This window comes from Podarcis pityusensis, assembly GCF_964106645.2.
Source record: "Podarcis pityusensis genome assembly, chromosome: 1".
Classification (NCBI taxonomy): Eukaryota; Metazoa; Chordata; class Lepidosauria; order Squamata; family Lacertidae; genus Podarcis; species Podarcis pityusensis.
Genome location: NC_138028.1, coordinates 129,413,877 through 129,437,136, shown reverse-complemented (window position 1 = coordinate 129,437,136; position 23,260 = coordinate 129,413,877). Strand labels below are relative to the sequence as shown.

The window sequence follows — 23,260 nt, the reverse complement described above, 5'->3', positions numbered from 1 at the left end:
CAGCGATCCCTCTTGCTGTTCTGGCTTCTGAGATTCAGAATATTTTTTTTCTTGTTTTCCTCCTCCAAAAACTAGGTGCGTCTTGTGGTCTGGTGCATCTTATAGAGCGAAAAATATGGGTACATAGCCTGTGTTCTAAAGGGTCAAGAAATGTTACACAATCCTGTGTATATTTTCTCAAAAGCCAGCCTTACTAATTTCAATGGGGCATCTCCCAAGTAAAACTTATAGAAAAATACTACAATGAGTAAGTAATCTTGTCTGTACTAAGGTATGTTATTACTTGATCTGGTGCAGCTAAGATTCTCTTTAAAAGCAATTTGGTCTAGGGTCGTTTGACAACAGAGTTGATAAAAGAGCTATATGATTTCACAAACAGGGAAACAGAAATTATTCTAAACGTGTTGATTGCAACAGTGAGATATTTTCAATCGTGTTACATGTTTTCAACTTATGTTACAAGGTGGGTGGTAGAGGTTGATAAAAAGGGTTTCAGGTCTTTATACAAATCTTACTAAACAGACATGGTAGCTATAATCAGATTACTGAGAATGAGGATGCTTACATCTGTTACTTCTATTGTGAATGTTAATGAATTAAGAAACTGAGCAAATGGAACAAAGTCTAGTCTAAAAACAGAGTATGGTAATTTATTGTATTCATCAGTCTGTTGGACTGACATTGCCTGAAATAGCACATTAAATTTTTATAATAAAGTGTATTTTAAAGCACACTGATGTGTCCTGTGTAGTGATCAAGACAGTGAACTGGGCATTTAAAGAGAACACACACGAAAGATAGAATACGTTACTGACCCCATCATGAAATGTCCAGCCCATACTTGTATCTTGCACTCAAATATTACTTTTTATTAATTTTAGTTTAGTTTCCTAAAGACAGCAACTTACATATTAAACCAATGTTATGCCTCCAACTCCATAATCTAGCACCTTACATATGATTTCCAAATGAAAAGGGGGGGGGGTAGCATCTTGCTTCTCTCACCAAGCTGTTCTCCTTCCAGGCCTCTGGGAATTTTGGTCGTTGCTTTTCCCTTGAAACAAGAACTTGCATATCTTCAAAAGTGGGGTGGTTTCCAACTTCTGCGTGGAATGCTGCCTGGAACTCTGGCACTGATTCTCCTGTTTACAGATATAATAATTTAAACGTAAACAAAAAGTCCAAATAGCTCTAAAATGCCCAGGCATAACAGGAAGACGCCTATCATATTTTTTCCTCTGGCATCTGAACCAATATTTGGTCCAGTTGTACTGTGAGCTGCATGTGCTATTGGCTTAATCTCGCTCTTTTGCAAAGTTGATTGACAAAATTGCCTAAGCTCTGCAAATATGTTATGCCTAAGGGACCTTGCCTACTTGAGGACCAGGAGATACTTAAAGGAAACCAGATAGTGCATCCTGCATGCTGATCCTAACTATTCTACAATGTATTTGGATCTTTTTGTATGATTTTACTGTTTTAACTTATACCAATAAAGGCTAGTAGCAGCAGCAGTAGTTGTTGTTGTTTAGTCGTTTAGTAGTGTCCGACTCTTTGTGACCCCGTGGACCAGAGCATGCCAGGCACTCCTGTCTTCCACTGTCTCCCGCAGTTTGGTCAAACTCATGCTGGTAGCTTCGAGAACACTATCCAACCATCTCATCCTCTGTCGTCCCCTTCTCCTTGTGCCCTCCATCTTTCCCAACATCAGGGTCTTTTCCAGGGAGTCTTCTCTGCTCATGAGGTGGCCAAAATATTGGAATCTCAGCTTCAGGATCTGTCCTTCCAATGAACACTCAGGGCTGATTTCTACAAGTTCATGGATGCGTTTTTTTATCCATTCCTACACTGACTCAAACGCAACTGTATGACAATCTTTGCCTCTTCTTCCACCCGATCTTGTAAATCTATCCGAAAAATCCTAAGAATTATCTAGGGAAGTTCAACAGATATGACATGGATCACTAAAAATGATGCGGCTTGAGGTTGTGGGCAAGACGTTTGGATTGGTACAAGCGAATACCTGTGCTCTGAACCCTTGCCCTTCTTGGCTGTTAAATCCAGCAGGGAGGAGACAGCTGTCTAGGGAGTGGTTAATGCCTCTTTATGAGAGGGGCTAGTTCCTTTCTGTTTGAAGGAGGCAGTGAGAAGACCGCTTCTTAAGAAACCATCTCTAGATTCTGAGCACCTTGGTAATTACCGGCCAGTTGCCAACCTCCCTTCCTTGGGAAAGGTTCTTGAGTGGGTGGTTGCTGACCAGATCCAGGTGCTCTTGGAGGAGACTGATTTTCTAGATCCATTTCAAACAGGGTTTCAGCCTGGCTTTGGCACAGAAACTGCCCTGGTTACTGCTCAGAAGAGAGATAGGGGCAATGTGTCCCTGTTAACCCTCCTTGACCTCTCGATGTCTTTTGATACCATCGACCACTGTATTCTCCTGGAGAGGCTATCTGAGCTGAGAGTGGGAGGCACTGCTCTGCAATGGTTCCAGTCCTACTTGGATGGTCGCTTTCAGTGGGTGATCCTTCAGGACTGTATTTCAGCACCGTGGGGCCTTCAAGAAGGTGTCCCTCAAGGCTCAATTCTATTCCCCCATATTGTTTAATATCTATACGAAGACGCTGAGTGGAGTCATCTGGAGTTTGCGCATGTGTTGTCAGCAATATGCCGATGACACACAGGTCTATTTTTCCTTTACATCTGCAGGTGTGGCAGTGGATGTGCTGGACCGGTGTCTTGCCTTGGTAATGGACTGGATGAGAGCAAATAAACTGAAGCTCAATCCAGACAAGACAGAGGCAGCATTAGTGGGTGGTTCCCTAGACCAGATAGGTGGAAGACTGCTTGCTCTTGAGGTGGTTACACTCCCTCTTAAGGAGCAAGTACTTCTGGGGTACTTTTGGATCCACTCCTTGAGGCCCAGTTGCTTGAAGGCCAGGTAGCCTTGGTGGTACAGAGTGCCTTCTGTCAGCTTTGGCTGGTGGCCCAGCTGCACCACTATCTGGACAAGGATAGCCTAAATTCTGTGGCCTACACTCTGGTAACCAATGTATAACCAATGTGTTATACATGGGGCTGCTTCTGAAGACAGTTTGGAAACTTCAGCTGGTGCAAAATGCAATTGCCAGATTGTACACCGCCCTGGGATCTGTTGATAAAGGGTGGTAAATAAATTGAAATAATAAAGGAATACAGTGGTACCTCAAGTTACAAACGCCTCAGGTTACAAATGCTTCAGGTTACAAACTCTGCTAACCTGGAAGAGTTACCTTGAGTTGAGAACTTTGCCCCAGGATGCGAACGGAAATCGTGTGCAGCGGCAGCAAGGGGCCCCATTAGCAAAAGCACGCCTCTTGTTAAGAAGAGTTTCAGGTTAAAAACAGATCCCCGGAACAAATTAAGTTCGTAACTAGAGGTACCACTGTACTAATAACAACTAAATAATTATAATTCAGACTAATGATACTTTCCTCACATACTTCATTAAAAAAGCTGACATTTTATTTTTCAAAATGTAAACATTTCAGGGACATATTTATATGGAAGCTCCCCATATACCTGGTTTGCCTTGGTAACAAAATATGAAAATCCCACAATGTGCTGTTTTGAGGCCTTCCCTGCTTCTTTTGTGGCTTGTGCTACACATGCAGAATTCCAGATGTTACTGGTCTGCCATATATATGTATTTTTGTGTGTGTGTGTGTGTGTGTGTGTGTGTGTGTGGTTGATGGAGATTGTGTATACCACCAGCCACACAACAAACCTCATGTGAACATGTCCACAGTATTCATTCAGCTTTACCAGGTAACATATAAGCTTTCCTTAATACCTAAAGCTTATCGGCAACATTACTTTATCAGGCACCAAGGCTACGTATTTTCATCATGAATTATAACATTCAATACAACTCTGAAACCCTAGATGGCACTGAGTTCACTGTGGGAAACAAACAAGAGAACTGGAATTTACAGCCAATCCTTACAGATCTCAATAGCAAACCGCCCCCCCCCCCCCAAGATCCAAAACCAGTGGATGTAATTGGAGTAGAAGAATTCCAGCAATTCCTCTATTACCTGGGAACAGGTCTGTGCATCTCATAAAAATCTCCCAGTAGATTAGGCCTAGTGCATACATATCTACTTGTTTTAGAGCGGATTCGCAATCCCTCAAGTTCACAGCTCCTTCCAGCACTTCAGGGGCCATGTAGCGGATTGTACCAACCTGCAGAAACATGTTGTGACATTCTTACATTAGTTCAGTATTTACAAAATCCTGTCTATTGCCCTTATCTTTAAGTAGAACTACCCCTCCCCATTTATGTTCGCTTTCATTCTCAGGGTGGAATCTCTTGAACAGAAAGCCTTTTCAAGGCCATACTGCCTTGTTCAGGTCTTATTAACCACATTTATAATTACAACTATGCCCATTTTGTTGTGTCCTCATTCCCAATAAAAGTCTTTTGTGGCATGATCTAATAGTTTTGAGAAGTAGCCATAAGTGGAACAGGAGCAAAAGCAATGTTTAGTTAAAAAGTTCAGTATTTCCTTGACCTCAAAATTAATAATAAAGGTTCTCTTATTTCCAGCAGGAGCATAAAGAGCGACAGCTGCATGTAGGGCAGATAGTCTTAGAGATATATTTATTCATTCACACTGAGCAGGTGACAGGATCAGACCATTTCTCCATCTCCATTTGGCAAAAGGAAACATGAGGAGCTGTTTTTTTAAAAAAACTTTTGGTGAAATAACGACCTTTTATAGTATTTTATACCATCCCTCCTTTCACTGTAAAAAGTGAAATAGTAAATCTGGTATTCTGGGAACAGCTATCCTTTAGATTGTTATACAGATACAAAATTCAGATTGTACCTTTAAAAAGAAATAAAAACCTTGCATGATATACTGAGGCACTTGGGATTTTTATGTATCTTGAACTAAAAAGCAGGGATTAATTCTCTTTCAATTTCCCCTTTTCAGATTCAGTTATAAATTTTAGTTACTGAACTACCTGTAGAGGGGATTTCAACCTCAGGTTAAACACACAGCCATTACTGGAGGTGTTGGAAAGGTCTGTTGACATGTGCAAATAAATAATGGGCACAACAGGCTGAATGGTAATGTTTGTAACAAATTTCTTTACTGGTTACTTCCTAACATACGAATCAAGTCCAGGATGCACACCATATACAATCCTTAAGCAAGGTATATAACCTATTTAATTAAATCCAATGCAGATATATTTCTTCCTTTCTTAATACATTCTTGTTTGAGTTCATATATTACTGTATTTTTCACTCTATAAGACGCACCAGACCACAAGACGCACCTAGTTTTTGTAGGAGGAAAACAAGAAAAAAAATATTCGGAATCTCAGAAGCCAGAACAGCAAGAGGGATCGCTGCGCAGTGAAAGCAGCAATCCCTCTTGCTGTTCTGGCTTCTGGGATAGCTGTGCAGCCTGCATTCGCTCCATAAGACGCACACACATTTCCCCTTACTTTTTAGGAGGAAAAAAGTGAGTCTAATAGAGCAAAAAATACAGTACACAGTCCTCGAATGTGGTTAAGGAAAGGTATGTTAGGAAGTAACCAGAAAGGAGAGGCAGACAAACCCGCAGAGCTCTGCCACAAACCAGTCAAGACTATACACATGCATTGTATCAGGGATGAAGGACTTGGCCTCTCTACTCCAAAATATAAGCAAGCAGCAACCAGGAAATATTTGGGGGCCTTTCTGTGAACATTTTGATTAAAGATCTGTGCTCGAAACAAAGTGTCCCTTAAAAAAAAACCAGCGTCTTCTGCTTCATGATAGTCACATCAAGGTAGAGTAGAGAACTCTCATTGGCTCGGGTTCTAACAGGAGTCAAGGAAGCTCATGAAAGAAAAAAAATCCCATCAGCCTCTCTGCTTTGCAATTGCCTGTGACCTCTGGAGAGCCGGGGACCAGCTGAACAATGTGGGCTGAGATGTGATCATTGTGTGTGTGTGTGTGAGAGAGAGAGAGAGAGAGAAAGAGAGAGAGAGAAAGAAAGAAAGAAAGGAAGGAAAAGAAAAGAAACTATCCTTGTTAACTTATTTTTGGATCCAAGTCTCATATTCAGTTAAGAAGAAGAGGAGTTTGGACTTGATATCCTGCCTTTCAGTCCCTTTAAGGCAGGAATGTCCATCTTGAGGGACTAATCTGGCCCGCCAGTCAGTTTAATCTGGCGCCTGTGGCAGTTAATTTCCTGGGGTAAAAAAAACCTCAAGAACTTCAATCCTAAAAAAAGGTCAACAACTTTGGTTGGCCCCCACGGCCCTTCACTTCATCAAATCTAGCCCTCTTTGAAAAAAGTTTGGACACCACTGCTTTAAGGACTTTTAAAGTGGCTAACAATCTCCTTTTCCCTTCCTCCCCCACAACAAACACTCTGTGAGGTGAGTGAGGCTGAGAGACTTCAGAGAAGTATGACTAGCCCAAGGTCACCCAGCAGCTGCATGTGGAGGAGCGGGGAAGCGAACCCGGTTCACCAGATTACGAGTCCACCGCTCTTAACCACTACACCACGCTGGCTCTCTGTTACTGTTCCTTGCCCTGCATCCCCTCCTCATGTCCTGTTTCACACTGTCTCAGAAGCCCACTCCCAACGGCTGGAGATGCTTTGTTGGGATGGAGGGGAGGAGAATCAGGTTGCTGCAGGGGAGAGTTGATGGGAAACTTTCCTTCCATGAACTTCCTTAAGATCTTAGAAGAGGTTTCTGAAGGGAATCCTTCTGTTGTGCATAATTGTATTCTCTTTCCATACTTACCTCACTGATTGCAGCATTGTCCTCCTCACCTGGGCGCACTAGTCTATTTCCTGTTAGCTTCATGGAGAGTCCAAAATCACTAATAACACATGTTCCATCATTCTTCACCAATACATTACGGCTGTTCAAATCCCGGTGGGAGATGGCAGGTTTGTAGTGATCTGTTTGGACATTTGAAAACCCTGCTTTAGGATTTCTAATTGTTTCTGTCCATATATTATGAAATGATTGCTATGCTATACTATACTATTCTGAATCTAAGAATCTGTTCTATAATCATGGATGTTTTTAAAAAGCAACAAACTGTGCAAACTTCAGAATAAATATCTATGCCAGTACTAAAATAATATATTATTACACTTTTTTGTTTTACAGAACAAGTATGTCTCTGTCAGTGGAAGAAAAAAGAGGTAATTTCCAAATATTCTTTCTCCCCCCCAGCAGCCCATGGGTACCCCTAAATTTGCTAAAAATGGTTGGGGGACCCTTGAGAATAAATTCAGAGGGACACGGAGGGGCTACAGAGGGGAAAGGGGAATCACCAATAACTGCCTCCTTCAGCTTTCTGTTGATAGACTGGCAGTGCTCCAAAAAATGTGTGGCGGAGGCAGGGGGTCAGGAGGCCAGTGATTTATGGGGATTGATGCTGGGTGTCAGGCAGGAGCCAGACCAGGTGGAGGAGGAAGAATCAAGGCAGTCCGAGATGGAGGGAGATGAGCAGGTTGTGGTGGAGGAAGAAGGGATAGCTCAGGCGAGGGACAGGTCAGTGGATTCCCAACATTCCCCTGCCCCACCGTCTCCTAGAACCAGGTGGGGCTTGAAAAGGGATGAATAGTGATGATGTTCATGCAGGAGATGTTTCAGGTTGTAGTCATGCAACCCGTCAGAGGAGGGTATATAAGCCGGCGGAGGGGCAGGGGCCCACTGTTCTATAGGACCCAGACCTGTGGACAGCTGCCTAGAGGCTAGACATTGTAGTAAGTATTTCTCTTGCAGACAAAGTACAAACTATCAGATATGTGCTTCTTTACCTGGGGCAGGCCATGACAACAGATTATTCTGATCAGCAGATGTATACTGTTAGATACAACCAAATAGCATAGAAAAATATGGCAAAAATAGTGTCTCTTCTTTCTCCCCATGCACAAAGAAGACACATATATCATATAATTGTAGAGTTGGAAGGAATCCTGAGGGTCATCTAGTCCAACCCCCTGCAATGCAGGAATCTTTTGCCCAACGAAGGGATTGAATCCACAACCCTGAGATTAAGAGTATCATGCTCTAGCAACTGAGCTATCATTCCTCCTTGTTCTGATTCATAATATCTGGTTGCCTGAGTCAGAGACATTGAGTAATTCTGTAATTTTTGTACCTGCTCTTATTTGGTATTTCTGTTCAATTTTTTTTCCCTAAAAGCAGCCTTCAAAGTTACTGTGGGGTAAGAAATAACTCAAAAAATCTTAGTTCCATATATTTTTATTTGCGGTCAACTTCTCAGGCCATTTTTCTCAGGCTTTGTGCTACTTTTTCAATCATACATTGCTCAGCATGCATTGAGAGTATACTGTTACTGGAGCCATTTGTCAGCTGAAGAGAAGGGTAAAAATAATTTAAGTGTGCAAGCAAATAAAGCATGATGTATTTTAAATCAAGTGCCAAAATTAAGACACCTCATCACAATTACTAATTATTTAAGAAGGCTCCAAATGAACTTACTTAAAGCACGATGGGCACAAAAAAAGTGTATAGAAGAGTTGCTTATTTCTAATGGCAGAAATATTTGCATCACCATAAAATAAAAATCTGTAAAAATCCTTTGATTCTGTTATCAAACAGAAAATCCTAAATTATCTTTATGGAAAGCTGCAGACCCCTGGGCTTACCTCCTCGAGGCAACTCTGTGTGGAGATATGCCAGACCTCGAGTTATAGTGTGTGCCAAACGACATGAGTTCACCCAGTCACTAGTATGAAGACTCAAATACCTGCACAAAGAGCCCTGGAAAGGGAATAAACACAGTGCATGTTGTTAGGGTCATCAGTCCCTTGTAGAGACTTTTAATCAACACTTATTTCCAATACTCCATTTCAAAATTTGTGGACCTAGGTTATTGCTTTTATTAACAGGAAGAGAGGTGCTAGTTTGTTTGTGGCTACTGTTGACATCACCTTGCCAACAAAGGTCTGTATAGTTAAAGCCATGGTTTTCCCAGTAGTGATGTATGGAAGTGAGAGCTGGACCATAAAGAAGGCTGATCGCCAAAGAATTGATGCTTTTGAATTCTGGTGCTGGAGGAGACTCTTGAGAGTCCCATGGACTGCAATAAGATCAAACACATCCATTCTGAAGGAAATCAGCCCTGAGTGCTCACTGGAAGGACAGATCCTGAAGCTGAGGCTCCAATACTTTGGCCACCTCATGAGAAGAGAAGACTCCCTGGAAAAGACCCTGATGTTGGGAAAGATGGAGGGCACAAGGAGAAGGGGACAACAGAGGGAGAGATGGTTGGACAGTGTTCTCAAAGCTACAAACATGAGTCTGACCAAACTGCGGGAGGCAGTGGAAGACAGGAATGCCTGGTGTGCATGGGGTCAAGAAGAGTCGGACACGACTAAACGACTAAACAACAACAACTGTTGGCTTTATCTAAAAATGACACTCATGTCCACCAGATGTGCTTCATGATGGCAAAAGAAATGGTATTTTCTGAGGCAGCTTTAATCAAACGACTTAACCACGTTTCACAATTGTTCACTTATATGAGAAAAGGAAAGAGACTTCTGGGGACATCCCAGGCTCCAGTGACACAACCATTCATGGTTAAACATGCTCCTATTTGTAAAGCCCTATATTAGGTTCTGGGATGCAGGTGGCGCTGTGGGTTAAACCACAGAGCCTAGGACTTGCCAATCAGAAGGTCAGCAGTTCGAATCCCCGCAACGGGGTGAGCTCCCGTTTCTCGGTCCCTGTTCCCGCCAACCTAGCAGTTTGAAAGCACGTCAAAGTACAAGTAGATAAATAGGTACTGCTCTGGCGGGAAGGTAAACGGCGTTTCCGTGCGCTGCTCTGGGTCACCAGAAGCGGCTTAGTCATGCTGGCCACATGACCCAGAAGCTGTACTCCGGCTCCCTCGGCCAGTAAAGCGAGATGAGCGCTGCAACCCCAGAGTCGGTCACGACTGGACCTAATGGTCAGGGGTCCCTTTACCTTTACCTTTATATTAAGTTCAAATTCTTGTTCTAGATTCAGATTGTGATGCCAGAATGTGACAGAACCTTTCATGTGTATATAATGCAACTCCTGGCATTTTCTTCTTTAATATCATGGGAGGAGTAGTTCCACCCTTTGGGTGTGGAAGCTGTTGCAGTGGACTGACTGTGAGCAACATCATGCGAGGGGTGTTTCTAGGACTAAGGTGAAATTATGAAGCTCCCTTCTTATTTTTGCTGTTAGATTCTGCATGTTCTTTAAATAGTCTTGTTAAATTTGTAGTACTGGAATGTGGGAGGTTTTTTGTATATCATTATCTTTGCTATTGTTTTGCTATGTTCTTATGAAATTGCTGCTACGTTATTGTATTGCTATGTTATTGTGAAAATGTTTTTGTAGCATTTGTTTGAAATGCATCCGTTTCCTTGTTGTAAGCTGCTTTAAGCCTGATTTTGTGTGTGGAAAAGGAGCATACAAATAAAACGAATGAATGAACCTGACCTGTTGTTACTAAAAATACAATAATGTAAAATCCCCACAGAATATTTTTACATTAATTGCAACTTAAATCAATTTTCTATCTTCCCAAAGGTGTATAAAGTAACTCTCTTTAAATTATTACTTACATTGGGATAATATTCCATCACTAGTAAGTATTCCATCCGTCCATCTGCAGTGAATCTCTCATCTCCCACAATGAATCGGGCAATGTTGTCGTGTTCCATAAGTGGGATTCTGTATATATTTCTCTCATTGATAAAGTTTTGACGATTAGTGAAAGAAAATACTTTTACAGCCACTGGACGCTCATCTAAGGAACCTTTGTAAACTGCTCCATATCGCCCTCGACCAATAAGCTGTGAAATTTAAAAAAGTAACCATTTGATGAACTTCACATTAATACGATATACATTTTGGCCATAGTCCAGTGCACAGTTCACTTAAATTTGTTGATTTCAGTGAGCATGAGCACTGAGTTTTGTCCATGGATTTGGGCCTTTCAACTGCAGTGCTATATTTCACTCTGACATGGTAGAGCATATAGTTCATCTTAGTATCTAAAGAAACATATGTACAAGTGGAAATTGTTGTTACTTAAAAAAGAAGAAGAGGAAGAACCCAATAACAGGATTCAAAGACATGGCTCATGTTAAGCTTGGCTTTATGAGGCACGGCTTTGTTAAATTAAAATAGAAATGGGGCTTCATGCATGCAGATCATCACAAACTTGTGAATATAGCAACCACAAAAATATTAATTTTGTCTTTCTAAACACCAGCTGAGAATACAAGCAGTTTTATTTATGAAGAAATACTCGAGTGATAATGTTATAGGACAAAGAGATCTTAAGATGAAGGTCAGTATATTGAATGAATGAATGAATAGCCCCTTTATCATGACCTAGTTGTCAGGTACAAAAAAGTAGCATCTAGCTAAATGATTATCAGTGTGGTTGCAAAAATCCTTAAATACTAACTTGTATGTATGTAAAGTAAGCATTAACATCTTGTACTAAATTGATCAGGTGATTCATAATTCATGCGAAGAGTAAAGACCTAGAAACTCCAAATGGCATAGTTACCTCCAGTAGCTTCAGATTATCAAGATCTAACGAGGGTTCGGATGATGCTGCTTCCATCATGTCTATACTGTGCATACCTTGTTTATGATCCCCTGATGAAAGAAGAACCAGGAAAAAAAGTTTGTGTTACATCTCAAAATGTCTGAGGTCTTGACAATGTCTTGGCAACGGACAAACCTATCTAGGAGACACCTTGCAAGCAACTTAAAGAGTTAGACAAAGAGGCAGTTTTAGAAGAACCGATATTAGTATGGCCAATGGGTGCCAGCTATGGAGTTTTGCACATTACTTTCCCTATGCCAAGGTTAATCGGGACAGCTAACATGCTGTGTTCCTCAAGATCTTATCTGCAAAATCCCACCGCATGTACTGTGTTAAAGGAAAATATAATGAAAATGATGTACTGATGGTATTTGACTCCTGTAAAATTAGCAAAGATATATCATAACTGTGACAATCTATGTTGGAAATGTAAAGAAAAGGAAGGAACCTTTTATCATATGTGGTGGACCTGTCCCAAGGTGAAAGACTTATGGGAAAAGGTTTATGATGAATTGAAAAAAATGTTGAAATATACATTTATAAAGAAACCAGAGGCCTTTTTTCTTGGAATAACAGGTCTGGAATTGCCCAAGAAAGATGTTAAATTATTTTTGTGTGCCACAACTGCTGCTCGTATTTTGTTAGCTAAAAAGTAGAAAACCCAAGAATTACCAACGATAGAAGAATGGCAGATGATGGATTTTTCGGAGCTAGCCGACCTAACCTGAAGAGTCTGCGACCAGAAGGAGGAGGAGTACCAGGAAGAATGGATTAAATTTAATGATTACTTAGTTAAATATGTCAAGTTAAATTAATTGAAAACAGCTTGCAGATACTTAATTGGCTTAGGATTTTATTTATGTTAAGTGATGAATTAATATGTTTTATTTCATAATGTGAAGATCTAAGGATGATAATGTTTAAGTTAAATTTTATAAGAACTGTGATTTGAAAAGGATATGCAATGGAATTCAACCAAGGGGAAGCAAGGAAGTCACTTAACAATGTTAATAAGTGTAATTTTCAATAAGGCTATGATTTATGTTTGTTTGTCTTATGTGTTTGTTTGTTTATAATGTTGTGAAAACCAATAACATTTTTTTTGGGGGGGGGGGAGATATTATCTGCAAAATCTAAAACACCTTGTCACATGCATCCCCTTTATTATGGTTTTCTTGTTACCATCAACTGCCACCCAAAAGCTCCAATAGTTGTGTAGCACCTCTCTGAAAAATAGAGAAGGTGCATGTGACAGGCCCTCTAGACATTAAAGTTTAGATATTTGCTTTGGGAACATGGCCCTCACAGGGAAAAGGGAATGGACTGAATGTTACTGAAGCTGGCAGCAAATTGCTACCTGCATTCTGATCTCTGGGTAGGCTATGGGGATGTTTTGTTTTAATGTGTTTTATATTTAAAAAACTGGATTGCCAAACAAAAGAGTAAGCAACTCGGGAATGATCATGATAAGAAAAACAAAAGATGAAAATTAAGAACACACTCATCAAAGCTTACCTCCAAATATTCTGTATCCAAAGAAAAAGGCAACCACCAGAACAGCCAATACAGATACTGATGCCAGAGCAATGACAATTGTCTCATCTCGGCGAAGTGAATATGATGAATCTGAAAGAAAGAAAACTATGTATTATGGCTTCTTCATACAAGGCATGTTTCTCAGAAAGAATTAGGATACCCAGTAGAAAGCAAATGAGACTGAAGTATTACTCTGGTGATTATATCACATACCCCTAATTTTTTTATTTACTGTTAAAATCGCTTCAATTAAAGATAAGGATCTAGCTGTTAATCATTTTAGTAAGTCCAATAGCTCTTTCTGAAGATACACAAGGTAAACAACATTGCTCTTTGGAATACTATTTTTAGATGCTGACAAAACTACGGTCTTCAGAAAAGGCAACCTGCCAACTTGTTGCAAGCCTACTGTGGGAAGGTAAAAAAATAAATAAGTGAAAGACTTTTGAGAAATTAAAACTGGATTTCAGTTTTTCGTTATGAATCAGCTTTCACTCAACAGATCAGAACAAAACAGAAAGAAATACATGCAAGTGTTTTACCAGAGCTCCTTTTATTGAGATGCACCATCGTCTTGCCTGGCTTTGATATTTGCTACTGTCTTTTGATGTGGACAGGCTTTGATCATCGTAGCTGACAGCTATCTTATATGGTCTTTTTGTTTTGATAGTTCTAGATCAAGCCATAGGCCCATCTAGTCCAGCACTCTATCCTCACAGTCACCCATGGGAAGCCCAGAACCATTACCCAAGTGCAACAGCAGTCCCCCTCCCCTCTTGCCATTCCCAGGAACTGACATTCAGAAGCATAATGTCTTGGGCAGTGGAGGTAAAACCTTCCTCCATTAATTGCATGCAGAACATCACATCACCATGTTTTCTCAATGTCGTTTCCCACGAAGTAGCTGATATTGGTTCCTTGGCGCCAATAAGACTCTTCAGATGCTAATAAAAGGCTTGCATTTTCTTTTCTTTTTAAAAATAATTTTTATTAAAGATCCTGAATGGCGTAACTGTGCCACCGAAGGACCAGGAGCCTGGGAGTCATTTTGGACTCACAGCTGTCCATGGAGGCGCAGGTCAATTCTGTGTCCAGGGCAGCTGTCTACCAGCTCCATCTGGTACGCAGGCTGAGACCCTACCTGCCCGTGGACTGTCTTGCCAGAGTGGTGCATGCTCTGGTTATCTCCCGCTTGGACTACTGCAATGTGCTCTACGTGGGGCTACCTTTGAAGGTGATCCAGAAACTACAACTAATCCAAAACGTGGCAGCTAGACTGGTGACTGGGGGCGGCCGCCGAGACCACATAACACCGGTCTTGAAAGACCTACATTGGCTCCCAGTATGTTTCCAAGCACAATTCAAAGTGTTGGTGTTGACCTTTAAAGCCCTAAACGGCCTCGGCCCAGTATACCTGAAGGAGCGTCTCCACCCCCATCGTTCTGCCCGGACGCTGAGGTTCCCTCATTGCGAGAAGCAAGGCTACAGGGAACCAGGCAGAGGGCCTTCTCAGTAGTGGCGCCCGCCCTGTGGAATGCCCTCCCATCAGATATCAAAGCAATAAACAACTACCTGACATTCAGAAGACATCTTAAGGCAGCCCTGTTCAGGGAAGTTTTTAATGTGTGACATTTTAGTGTATTTTTGGTCTCTGTGGAAGCCACCCAGAGTACCCAGATGGGCGGGGTACAAATAATATATTATTATTATTATTATTATTATTATTTTCTTAGCTTACAAAAGTATGTGCCTTTTCTGTCCACAGAGCTGGCCCCAGAGCTACCACCTATTCCCCCCTCCCATTCCAAATAGCTATTAGCTACTTCTATTTGCCAACATCTTTCCATACCCAACGCCTTCAGCTTCGTGTAGACTAACTGAAATGTTCAGAGCTAATCATGATGCAGTTCTTTTTCAGTTATCTTAAATCCTAAATTGACAAGAGAAGGACTACAAAGATGACTGTTCATCTTGCTGACTTCTCCTCTTGGTCACAGGGCAGTAATTTGAAATTATTTCAGGGGTTAAACAAAGTCCACAGCCAGTCTCTAGCTGGATGACCTTCACATAAAATAACACACTGGTATAAAGCTGCTCTGTAAAACAATGCTCCTAGTTGTTAACTAGGTTTGAATTATGCTTGGATTAGGCACACTGTAAGGCTATTTGTGTCTTCATATTTGTTAGAACCTCACGAAGGAGGAAAATTATAGTATATTGGGCTTTAAGAATGTTTCCTAGTAAATTCAGATTATGACTTAGAGAGAAAAATGAAGTTTAAAATCAGTTCTAATCCTGCCATTGTCCAAGATTCTGCAGCAATAAGATGATTTTCTAGTTACAGAATAAAACTAACTGATCTTTTCATTGCAATTTTATTTCTGATTCAGAACTAATAAGGTAGTTGGGCAAAGCATAATGACCAACAGAAGCTTTGTGTTTAGTTTAATTCTAATTGTTTTTGCACTGCAGTTGCAATTCATTTGTTAGTACGTTAAGATGCTCAAGGAAGAATAATCATTCGGGCTAAAATCCCTAATGCAAAAGAATTTTGTTTCCACATTAGTTTATTCTGACTGCGATTATAATGAAGCAGGTTTATTTTTATTTACAGCATGTTCTAGAATACCGTTTACAAATATTAGTTTAGATAAACGTGTATATGAAATATTATGTTCACTCCACTGCCTTTGTTTCCCTCCGCCAGAGTTTCTTTCTCCAGGACAATAGCTCCACCCTGCCTGCCTCAATTCCCTCTCACTAGCTGGAGGAGACTCTTGAAAGTCCCATGGACTGCAAGAAGATCAAACCGATCCATTCTGAAGGAAATCAGCCCTGAGTGCTCACTGGAAGGACAGATCCTGAAGCTGAGGCTCCAATACTTTGGCCACCTCATGAGAAGAGAAGACTCCCTGGAAAAGACCCTGATGTTGGGAAAGATGGAGGGCACAAGGAGAAGGGGATGCAGAGGGCGAGATGGTTGGACAGTGCTCTCGAAGCTACAAACATGAGTTTGACCAAACTGCAGGAGGCAGTGGAAGACAGGAGTGCCTGGCGTGCTCTGGTCCAGGGGGTCACGAAGAGGTGGACACGACTAAACGACTCAACAACAACAAGACCACAACGTCTTCTCTATTCCTCAGGTTCTGAACCTACGGAAGGGTTGTAATACCTTACCCCCTCACCCACCCCATATCCTCTTGCACCCAAAGGACAATGATTTCTTTCCACAACCCAGTTTCTCTCTCTCTCTCTCTCTCTCTCTCTCTCACACACACACACACACACACACACACACACACTTAAAACACCCCTGCCAGAAAAGGCCTCCCTCATCGCCAGGGAGAATTGGGGGGAAGAGAGTTCCCTGCCCCCAATCTGGCCATGGCAGTGTACGTGCCTCCCAAAGTGCCCCTTTGGGATCCTGCTTCTGAGTCTTGGCTCAGTTGGGGGTACCTCTTGCACTGTCTAGCAGCTGAGACTGTTGTTGCAGTGTGACCGACCAGTACAAATATTATTCTGTATAGCAAGTCAATATTCAAAAAGTGATAAGGAGTCGTTTTCTCTTGTCTATGCTGAAAATTTGCATTTCTTCACCACTGTGCCATACCAATCCAGCAATTATTCAGTGGCAGCAATTTTACAAGTAGGGTTGTCACTCCATTATAGCGGGACAAGAGACTGTATCAAATGTGCTGTCCTATTTGAACTATGGCAGAGGCAGATTACCCAACAGGCCTCAAATTTTAAACTCCTGTTACCTTAATTGCTGTGCTACATAATGTACTGTACATAATCTTCTCCCCTAACATCCTTGGTTCATAGTCTTGATCATGGCGATTAAGTATGCTATTAAAGAGTTCTGGAGGCCTCCTGCCCTTCCTCTTTTTAGCCACTTCCCTGTAGAAATAAAACTTCATCAGAAATCTTGAAGCACTTCCAGCACCTAAACCCCAAATGTATTACTTCTACAAGCATTACAATAAAATAAAATAAAATAAAATAATTTCATGGATGCTCTATCCATCTCCTCTGCTGCATTTTGGAGTATTGAGCCCAGGCCTCCCCACCCCCAGTAATATATTATTGCTATCATTATCATACCTTTAAACTAAATGCAGAGTACTATGCGTCTGCTCCCTTAATATTTCAACTGTGGTTTACCTTCAGATTTTTAAATGAGTGATTAAATAAATTACAGCCAGCGCCAACTATTGATAAGTGTTTAACAAATGTCAAGAGGGGGGAAAATCAACTAGCTGGCTTGCAAATGCTACATTACTTCTACAACGTATTACATGCATAGTGTTCTACTACATATTGTTCGGGAGGGGGGCATGCAGTGCTCACGTGTTCCAGTATAGGTAAAGGTAAAGGGACCCCTGACCATTAGGTCCAGTCGTGGCCGACTCTGGGGTTGCGGCGCTCATCTCGCTTTATTGGCCAAGGGAACAGGCGTACAGCTTCCGGGTCATGTGGCCAGCATGACTAAGCCGCTTCTGGCGAACCAGAGCAGCGCACGGAAACGCAGTTTATCTTCCCGCTGGAGTGGTACCTATTTATCTACTTGCACTGGCGTGCTTTCGAACTGCTAGGTGGGCAGGAGCTGGGACTGAGAAACGGGAGCTCACCCCGTTGCGGGGATTCAAACCGCCGACCTTCTGATCGGCAAGCCCTAGGCTCTGTGGTTTAACCCACAGCGCCACCCGTTCCAGTATAAGCTTTAAGCAAATATCTCCTCAAAAATCTACAATGAATGAAAAACCGCTTGCTGTTCCTGCTTAGTTCTGTTTGCACGCATACTTAAACATACTCACCCACACTGGCAGAGGAACGGGGGGGAGAGACCGCCGCCAGGACCATCGGGGAGGGGGGCACCATCGCGACAGCCCTGACATGTGCTGTGCACCCCCCCACCGCATGGCACACCCCGCCCCCAGGACGCACACCACGCCCCCGGGATGCACGCCAGCCACGCCCTCGCCTGCTCTCCACCCCTGGTGCCAGAGCATGCAGCTTCGCCACTGCTCATGCATCAAGGGATGCCAGAACTGTACACATCTCCCCCTGCCAAAAAACAACAACCTGCTCTGAGCAGAGAAGATGCACTCTATTTGTGAATTATTGTAGTGGTGGTTGAAGCAGGTACCTTTTCTCCTACGCAGCAGATGGGGAGAAGCATCCCTCCACCATTTTGTGGTCCTGATGCTTTTTCTGCTCTTTTAGATATGGCAGTCGTTTTGCGTTACGCCACACCCCCACTTCAGCCCAGCCATTTTGTCAATGGCTTCCTTGGCACTTTTTGTAAACTCCAAATGTACCCAGTGGCCCCAAAAGGTTGGCAACCCCTGTTCTGTCTATCAGTGAATCTCTGCCTTTGGTTGGACGGGATTTAAATCAACATGAGTGAGTTTTTGTGCGGCCAAGAAGGAAGTCTACATTTGATACTAGTTCTACTTGTCACCCACCAGCCCAGGGGAAAAGTGATGAGATTTTTTAAAATCTCAGCTGGACAATAAAGGCATGGAGGGAGAAAGATAGCAGGATAGGTTGAAGCGATAAAATTAAAAAGGCAGGATAGGAAACATTAACCCAAAACCCCTTGTCTGAAATGACATGTGGAATAAAACTAACCCTGCGCAATTTCGTAGAATTAAAGTATCAGAATAGGAAGTCATAAGGAGCAATTTGGGGTCATATTCATAACTACCTGGGGCATGGAATTATTTTTATTGTTTTCTTAAACACATAGATGTACATGTAAAATCACTGAGAGTGTTTATAGCTCTACTGTGAATGAAATAAGTATCCTGTTGTATTGAAGAATTAATTCTGAATACAACAGAAGTACCACAGGAAAAAGGGAGTTATCTGACAGGCTGTGACTGCGAGTTCTGGAAATGGTTCTGAGATGTTACCGACAAAAGGATGTTGAAAAAAGCAAAGTGATGTTGTATATTTTGCATCATATGAGTGTTGCATAGCAACCTAAGTGGCTACTTCTTTGATAAATGACAATGGTTTAGACTCAGTTTCCAAGTCCTTTCGTTAGAAGCTCATGTTGAATTTGTTCCTAGGGGCAGAGCAGCCCAAAATGGTGCTAGGAAGCACTACCTTTGCTACACCAGCTTCAGGATCAGGCCTCTTGGGCAAAGCTATGGCCAGATCCAAAACCATATGTTTTGTTTTTGTACTGCCTTGTTGGCTCTTCGAATGGAAGTCTGTGTGTACGGGAATGACTTAATTAGCTCCTCTGCAATCTAATTCTGACAAAACTAGGGAGGTTACCTGGATTTGGAACATCTGAGATTCACCCTAAGACTTCATTTGCTTCTGTGTCATGTTTTATGAAACTAGATTGCAATCAAAATGAAGAGTATTCACATACAAAGAGGTAACAGTTTATCAGTTTTAATAATGCTAAGCAGTGCAACATTTAGTTTAATTAAATCCAGTTTCTCAAACCATTACCCCATACTTATGACTGAGCTTCTTCCAAAGTCAGATTATAGTTGCATTCTGGGACACCTGGTGGCACTTCGTCTCACTATAATCCAAGCTAATTGCAGCTATTTTTAATTAAGTGCAGTTTATTATTAAGAAGAACATCAAGTAAAGAGGACTATATGCAATACAATAAATTGAGATGCCGAAAAAAACAGACTCACTAAATTATTTGAAATGCTTACACACTGTGAAGTATTTGCTCGTTTCTCGCACTTTCATTTCAACGGGTTTAGCTAATACCATATTTTTTGCTCTATAAGACTCACTTTTTCCCTCCTAAAAAGTAAGGGGAAATGTGTGTGCATCTTATGGAGCGAATGCAGGCTGCACAGCTATCCCAGAAGCCAGAACAGCAAGAGGGATTGCTGCTTTCGCTGCACAGCGATCCCTCTTGCTGTTCTGGCTTCTGAGATTCAGAATATTTTTTTTCTTGTTTTCCTCCTCCAAAAACTAGGTGCGTCTTGTGGTCTGGTGCGTCTTATACGGTATATCAGCTGCAACTTTGTGCGTCTTCAGGAAAGGTTACTACCATGTCTACAAAAAAGTTGTTACTCTCACACATGGAGCTACAGAAATCATACCGAAATGATTCACATGTAATGCTAAATCATGCTTTGGTGCTACAGGAGCCTTGCACTCATGCTCTTCTCTTCTTTCATACTCTGCTTCAACCAGTTTGCCAACACACTTGGAACCAGCAAGCCATGGTCTGCGCTTCCCCCAGCAAACCAAATGACAAAACGGCTTCAAACCATGGTTTGAAATTCTAGTTTGGAGAGTAAACACAAGCCACATTGGTCATGCTGGCTGGGACAGATGGGAACTGATGTCCAGCAAGATCTGGAGGGCACCACATGGGTTATCGTTGGGTTAGTGTCTAGAAACCTTAGATTCTGTTTGCTGTTTGGAACAAACTCCAATTTCTGTCACATTTTATTATGGGAAGCTACTGTTTGTTCCAAGCAGTAAATTGACGTTCTCAGGCTTCCTCTCTTTGTGTACAAAGGAGAGAAGGGGAAGGGTTAGTGGGGAATGTGCAAGCCCAAAGGCTTGTGCCAGTTCACTGTCGTAACATTAATTCTTCATTTAGCATTATGCCTTGATCTCATGCAATAGTCTCATATTCCTTAAGGAACTATAGATATTTGGATACAAAGACGATACGTTATACTATACCAAATTTACTGTAATCCTGTTGTAAAGTGTTTTATGGCACTGCTGATTTAACACTGAACTTTATTTGCATTATTTTGAACTAACAGTTATATCATATGGCTGAAAATTTGGTCAGCAAACTTAAGTCTACCCTAATATATTAAGAATGATGTTGCTTCAAGTACAAATGACCTATTCCATAACAACTTTTCTCACTGCAAAATAATCACAATCAAAATGTAACATCTATGAAGATTTTTCCAAGCAAGGTGTTAAGATTCCTGCTCAAAGGTGTTTCCTGTACAATTTGTGTGGATTTTGCCTTATTCTACAGAGGGGGAAATGCTCATTTGAAATTGACCCAAGATTTTTTTAGTTCAAAATGCTGTAACTTCTTTTTAAAATTGTGGCAACAAGTTCTCTTGTTTTGGTTTTCAGTCACAGGATCTGCCTACTGCTAGGCACATGCCAGAAGGTATAAAACACTATTCATTATCAAAGCAGCCTTTTCCTAGCTCTAAGCTTAAGTCTAAGCCTAAGTAACGAAATTTCCTGGTGATGCAACTGCTTGGGAAGAAGAGTTTGTGGAACAGTACTGTATGCGGGTGGCGCTGTGGGTTAAACCACAGAGCCTAGGACTTGCCGATCAGAAGATCGGCGGTTCGAATCCCCAAGACGGGGTGAGCTCCTGTTGCTCGGTCCCTGCTCCTGCCAACCTAGCAGTTTGAAAGCACGCCAAAGTGCAAGTAGATAAATAGGTACCGCTATGGCGGGAAGGTAAACGACATTTCCGTGCGCTGCTCTGGTTTCACCAGAAGCGGCTTAGTCATGCTGGCCACATGCTCTGGAAGCTGTACGCCGGCTCCCTCGACCAATAAAGCGAGATGAGCGCCGCAACCCCAGAGTCAGTCACAACAGGACCAAATGGTCAGGGGTCCCTTTACCTTACTGTACGCGGGTGGCGCTGTGGGTTAAACCACAGAGCCTAGGACTTGCCGATCAGAAGCTTGGCGGTTTGAATCCCCAAGATGGGGTGAGCTCCCGTTGCTTGGTCCCTGCTCCTGCCAACCTAGCAGTTTGAAAGCACGTCAAAGTGCAAGTAGATAAATAGGTACCGCTATGGCGGGAAGGTAAATGGTGTTTCCGTGCACTGCTCTGGTTCGCCAGAAGCAGCTTAGTCATGCTGGCCACATGCTCTGGAAGCTGTACGCCAGCTCCCCCGGCCAATAAAGCGAGATGAGCGTCGCAACCCCAGAGTCGGCCACGACTGGACCTAATGGTCAGGGGTCCCTTTACCTTTTTTAGTCTGAATATAGGCCACCACCCCCCTAAAAAAAGGAGGCTTGTATAAAATCTGAGAGCAGCTGATAACTGCGCTCTTGCAGGTAGAGAAGCTGTGATTTAAGATGAGACCTTGGATGGAACTTATACTTGAAACTCTATCCTTCAGTAGTTTTGTAAAAGGATCACTTGCTCCACTCAACAGGTGGTGCTGGAAGCCTGACATGTAGAAGAACCAAGGGGTTCCACAGGTTCTCTAAATTGCAAAAGCACTGGATGGTGCCCAAGATTTATGGTATATATGCAGTACATTCCTTTCAAAGAGACCTCATATTAGGGGTTCAGTATATATTCTAGGGCAGGCTTCCTCAACCTTGGCCCTCCAGATGTTTTGAGACTACAATTCCCATCATCCCTGACCACTGGTCCTGCTAGTTAGGGATCATGGGAGTTGTAGGCCAAAAACATCTGGAGGGCCGAGGTTGAGGAAGCCTGTTCTAGGGCAGCTTATATTCAGACCTGTACAGTAATTCTTCTAGTAAGGCTTGGTGGTGTGGTAATCATATGGTCTCTGACATTTTACAAATTTAAAAACAGAGACACCCATGAGCGGGACTAGGGGTTGGGGCCTGGTGGCTTACTAGAGGCAGAACAAAACAGACTGTGATATGTGCCACAATAAGACTTAGTGATGTGCATTCTAAACAGGTAACTCCAGATAGCATAATCACAGCATAAAAAACATTTACACCAGTTCCTGTTGGTCTGGATTAAATCATCAGTCCTTCACCCATCGAATTCCAGTTCAGAACCTCCCACTGCCTTCTGGAATCTTATGAAAAGGAGACTTGAGCTGAGGTTACGAGCATCCAGCTTCCAGATAATCTCTCCCACCAGTTTCAATACAATGTTACGCCATAGTCAGTTTTCATATATCACAGAATTGTAGAGTTGCAAGGGACCCCAAGGATCACATATCACAGCCTTGCATGATCTATGCAGCCAAAGGGTTAAGTGGTAGTACCTCAATACAAGTTTCTGGAATCTGAATTCCAGGAAGGCTGCAACTACTGCAGAATGGCTACAAAACACATGAAGTAGCAAATAAAGATGGTAGCTCAGAGCATACACAGTGCGCCTTTTACTCCTGGAGTA

General features: G+C 42.1%; 1 protein-coding gene and 1 long non-coding RNA gene across 7 annotated transcripts in view; one reads left to right on the top strand and one right to left on the bottom strand.

The window, feature by feature from the left end:
- Positions 1-15,904, top strand: part of LOC308484862 — a 48,741-nt gene extending 32,837 nt beyond the window's left edge. The window contains exons 2-3 of the long non-coding RNA XR_013990143.1: positions 7,165-7,199; positions 15,872-15,904. This is a non-coding gene — a long non-coding RNA (uncharacterized lncRNA). The remainder of the gene's footprint in view (positions 1-7,164; positions 7,200-15,871) is intronic.
- The window catches only part of BMPR2 (bone morphogenetic protein receptor type 2), a 93,777-nt gene that overhangs the window by 11,336 nt on the left and 59,181 nt on the right, over positions 1-23,260 (bottom strand). For all 6 annotated transcript variants that reach the window (XR_013989413.1, XM_081016297.1, XM_081016294.1 and 3 more), the window contains exons 5-11: positions 13,142-13,252; positions 11,585-11,676; positions 10,629-10,859; positions 8,676-8,790; positions 6,790-6,950; positions 4,074-4,221; positions 1,006-1,142 (exon numbers count right to left, since the gene is read on the bottom strand). Coding sequence is in view for 5 of the 6 variants with exons in the window: in XM_081016297.1 (XP_080872423.1) it covers positions 1,006-1,142; positions 4,074-4,221; positions 6,790-6,950; positions 8,676-8,790; positions 10,629-10,859; positions 11,585-11,676; positions 13,142-13,252 (995 nt within the window). In the remaining variant the exon portion in view is untranslated. The remainder of the gene's footprint in view (positions 1-1,005; positions 1,143-4,073; positions 4,222-6,789; positions 6,951-8,675; positions 8,791-10,628; positions 10,860-11,584; positions 11,677-13,141; positions 13,253-23,260) is intronic.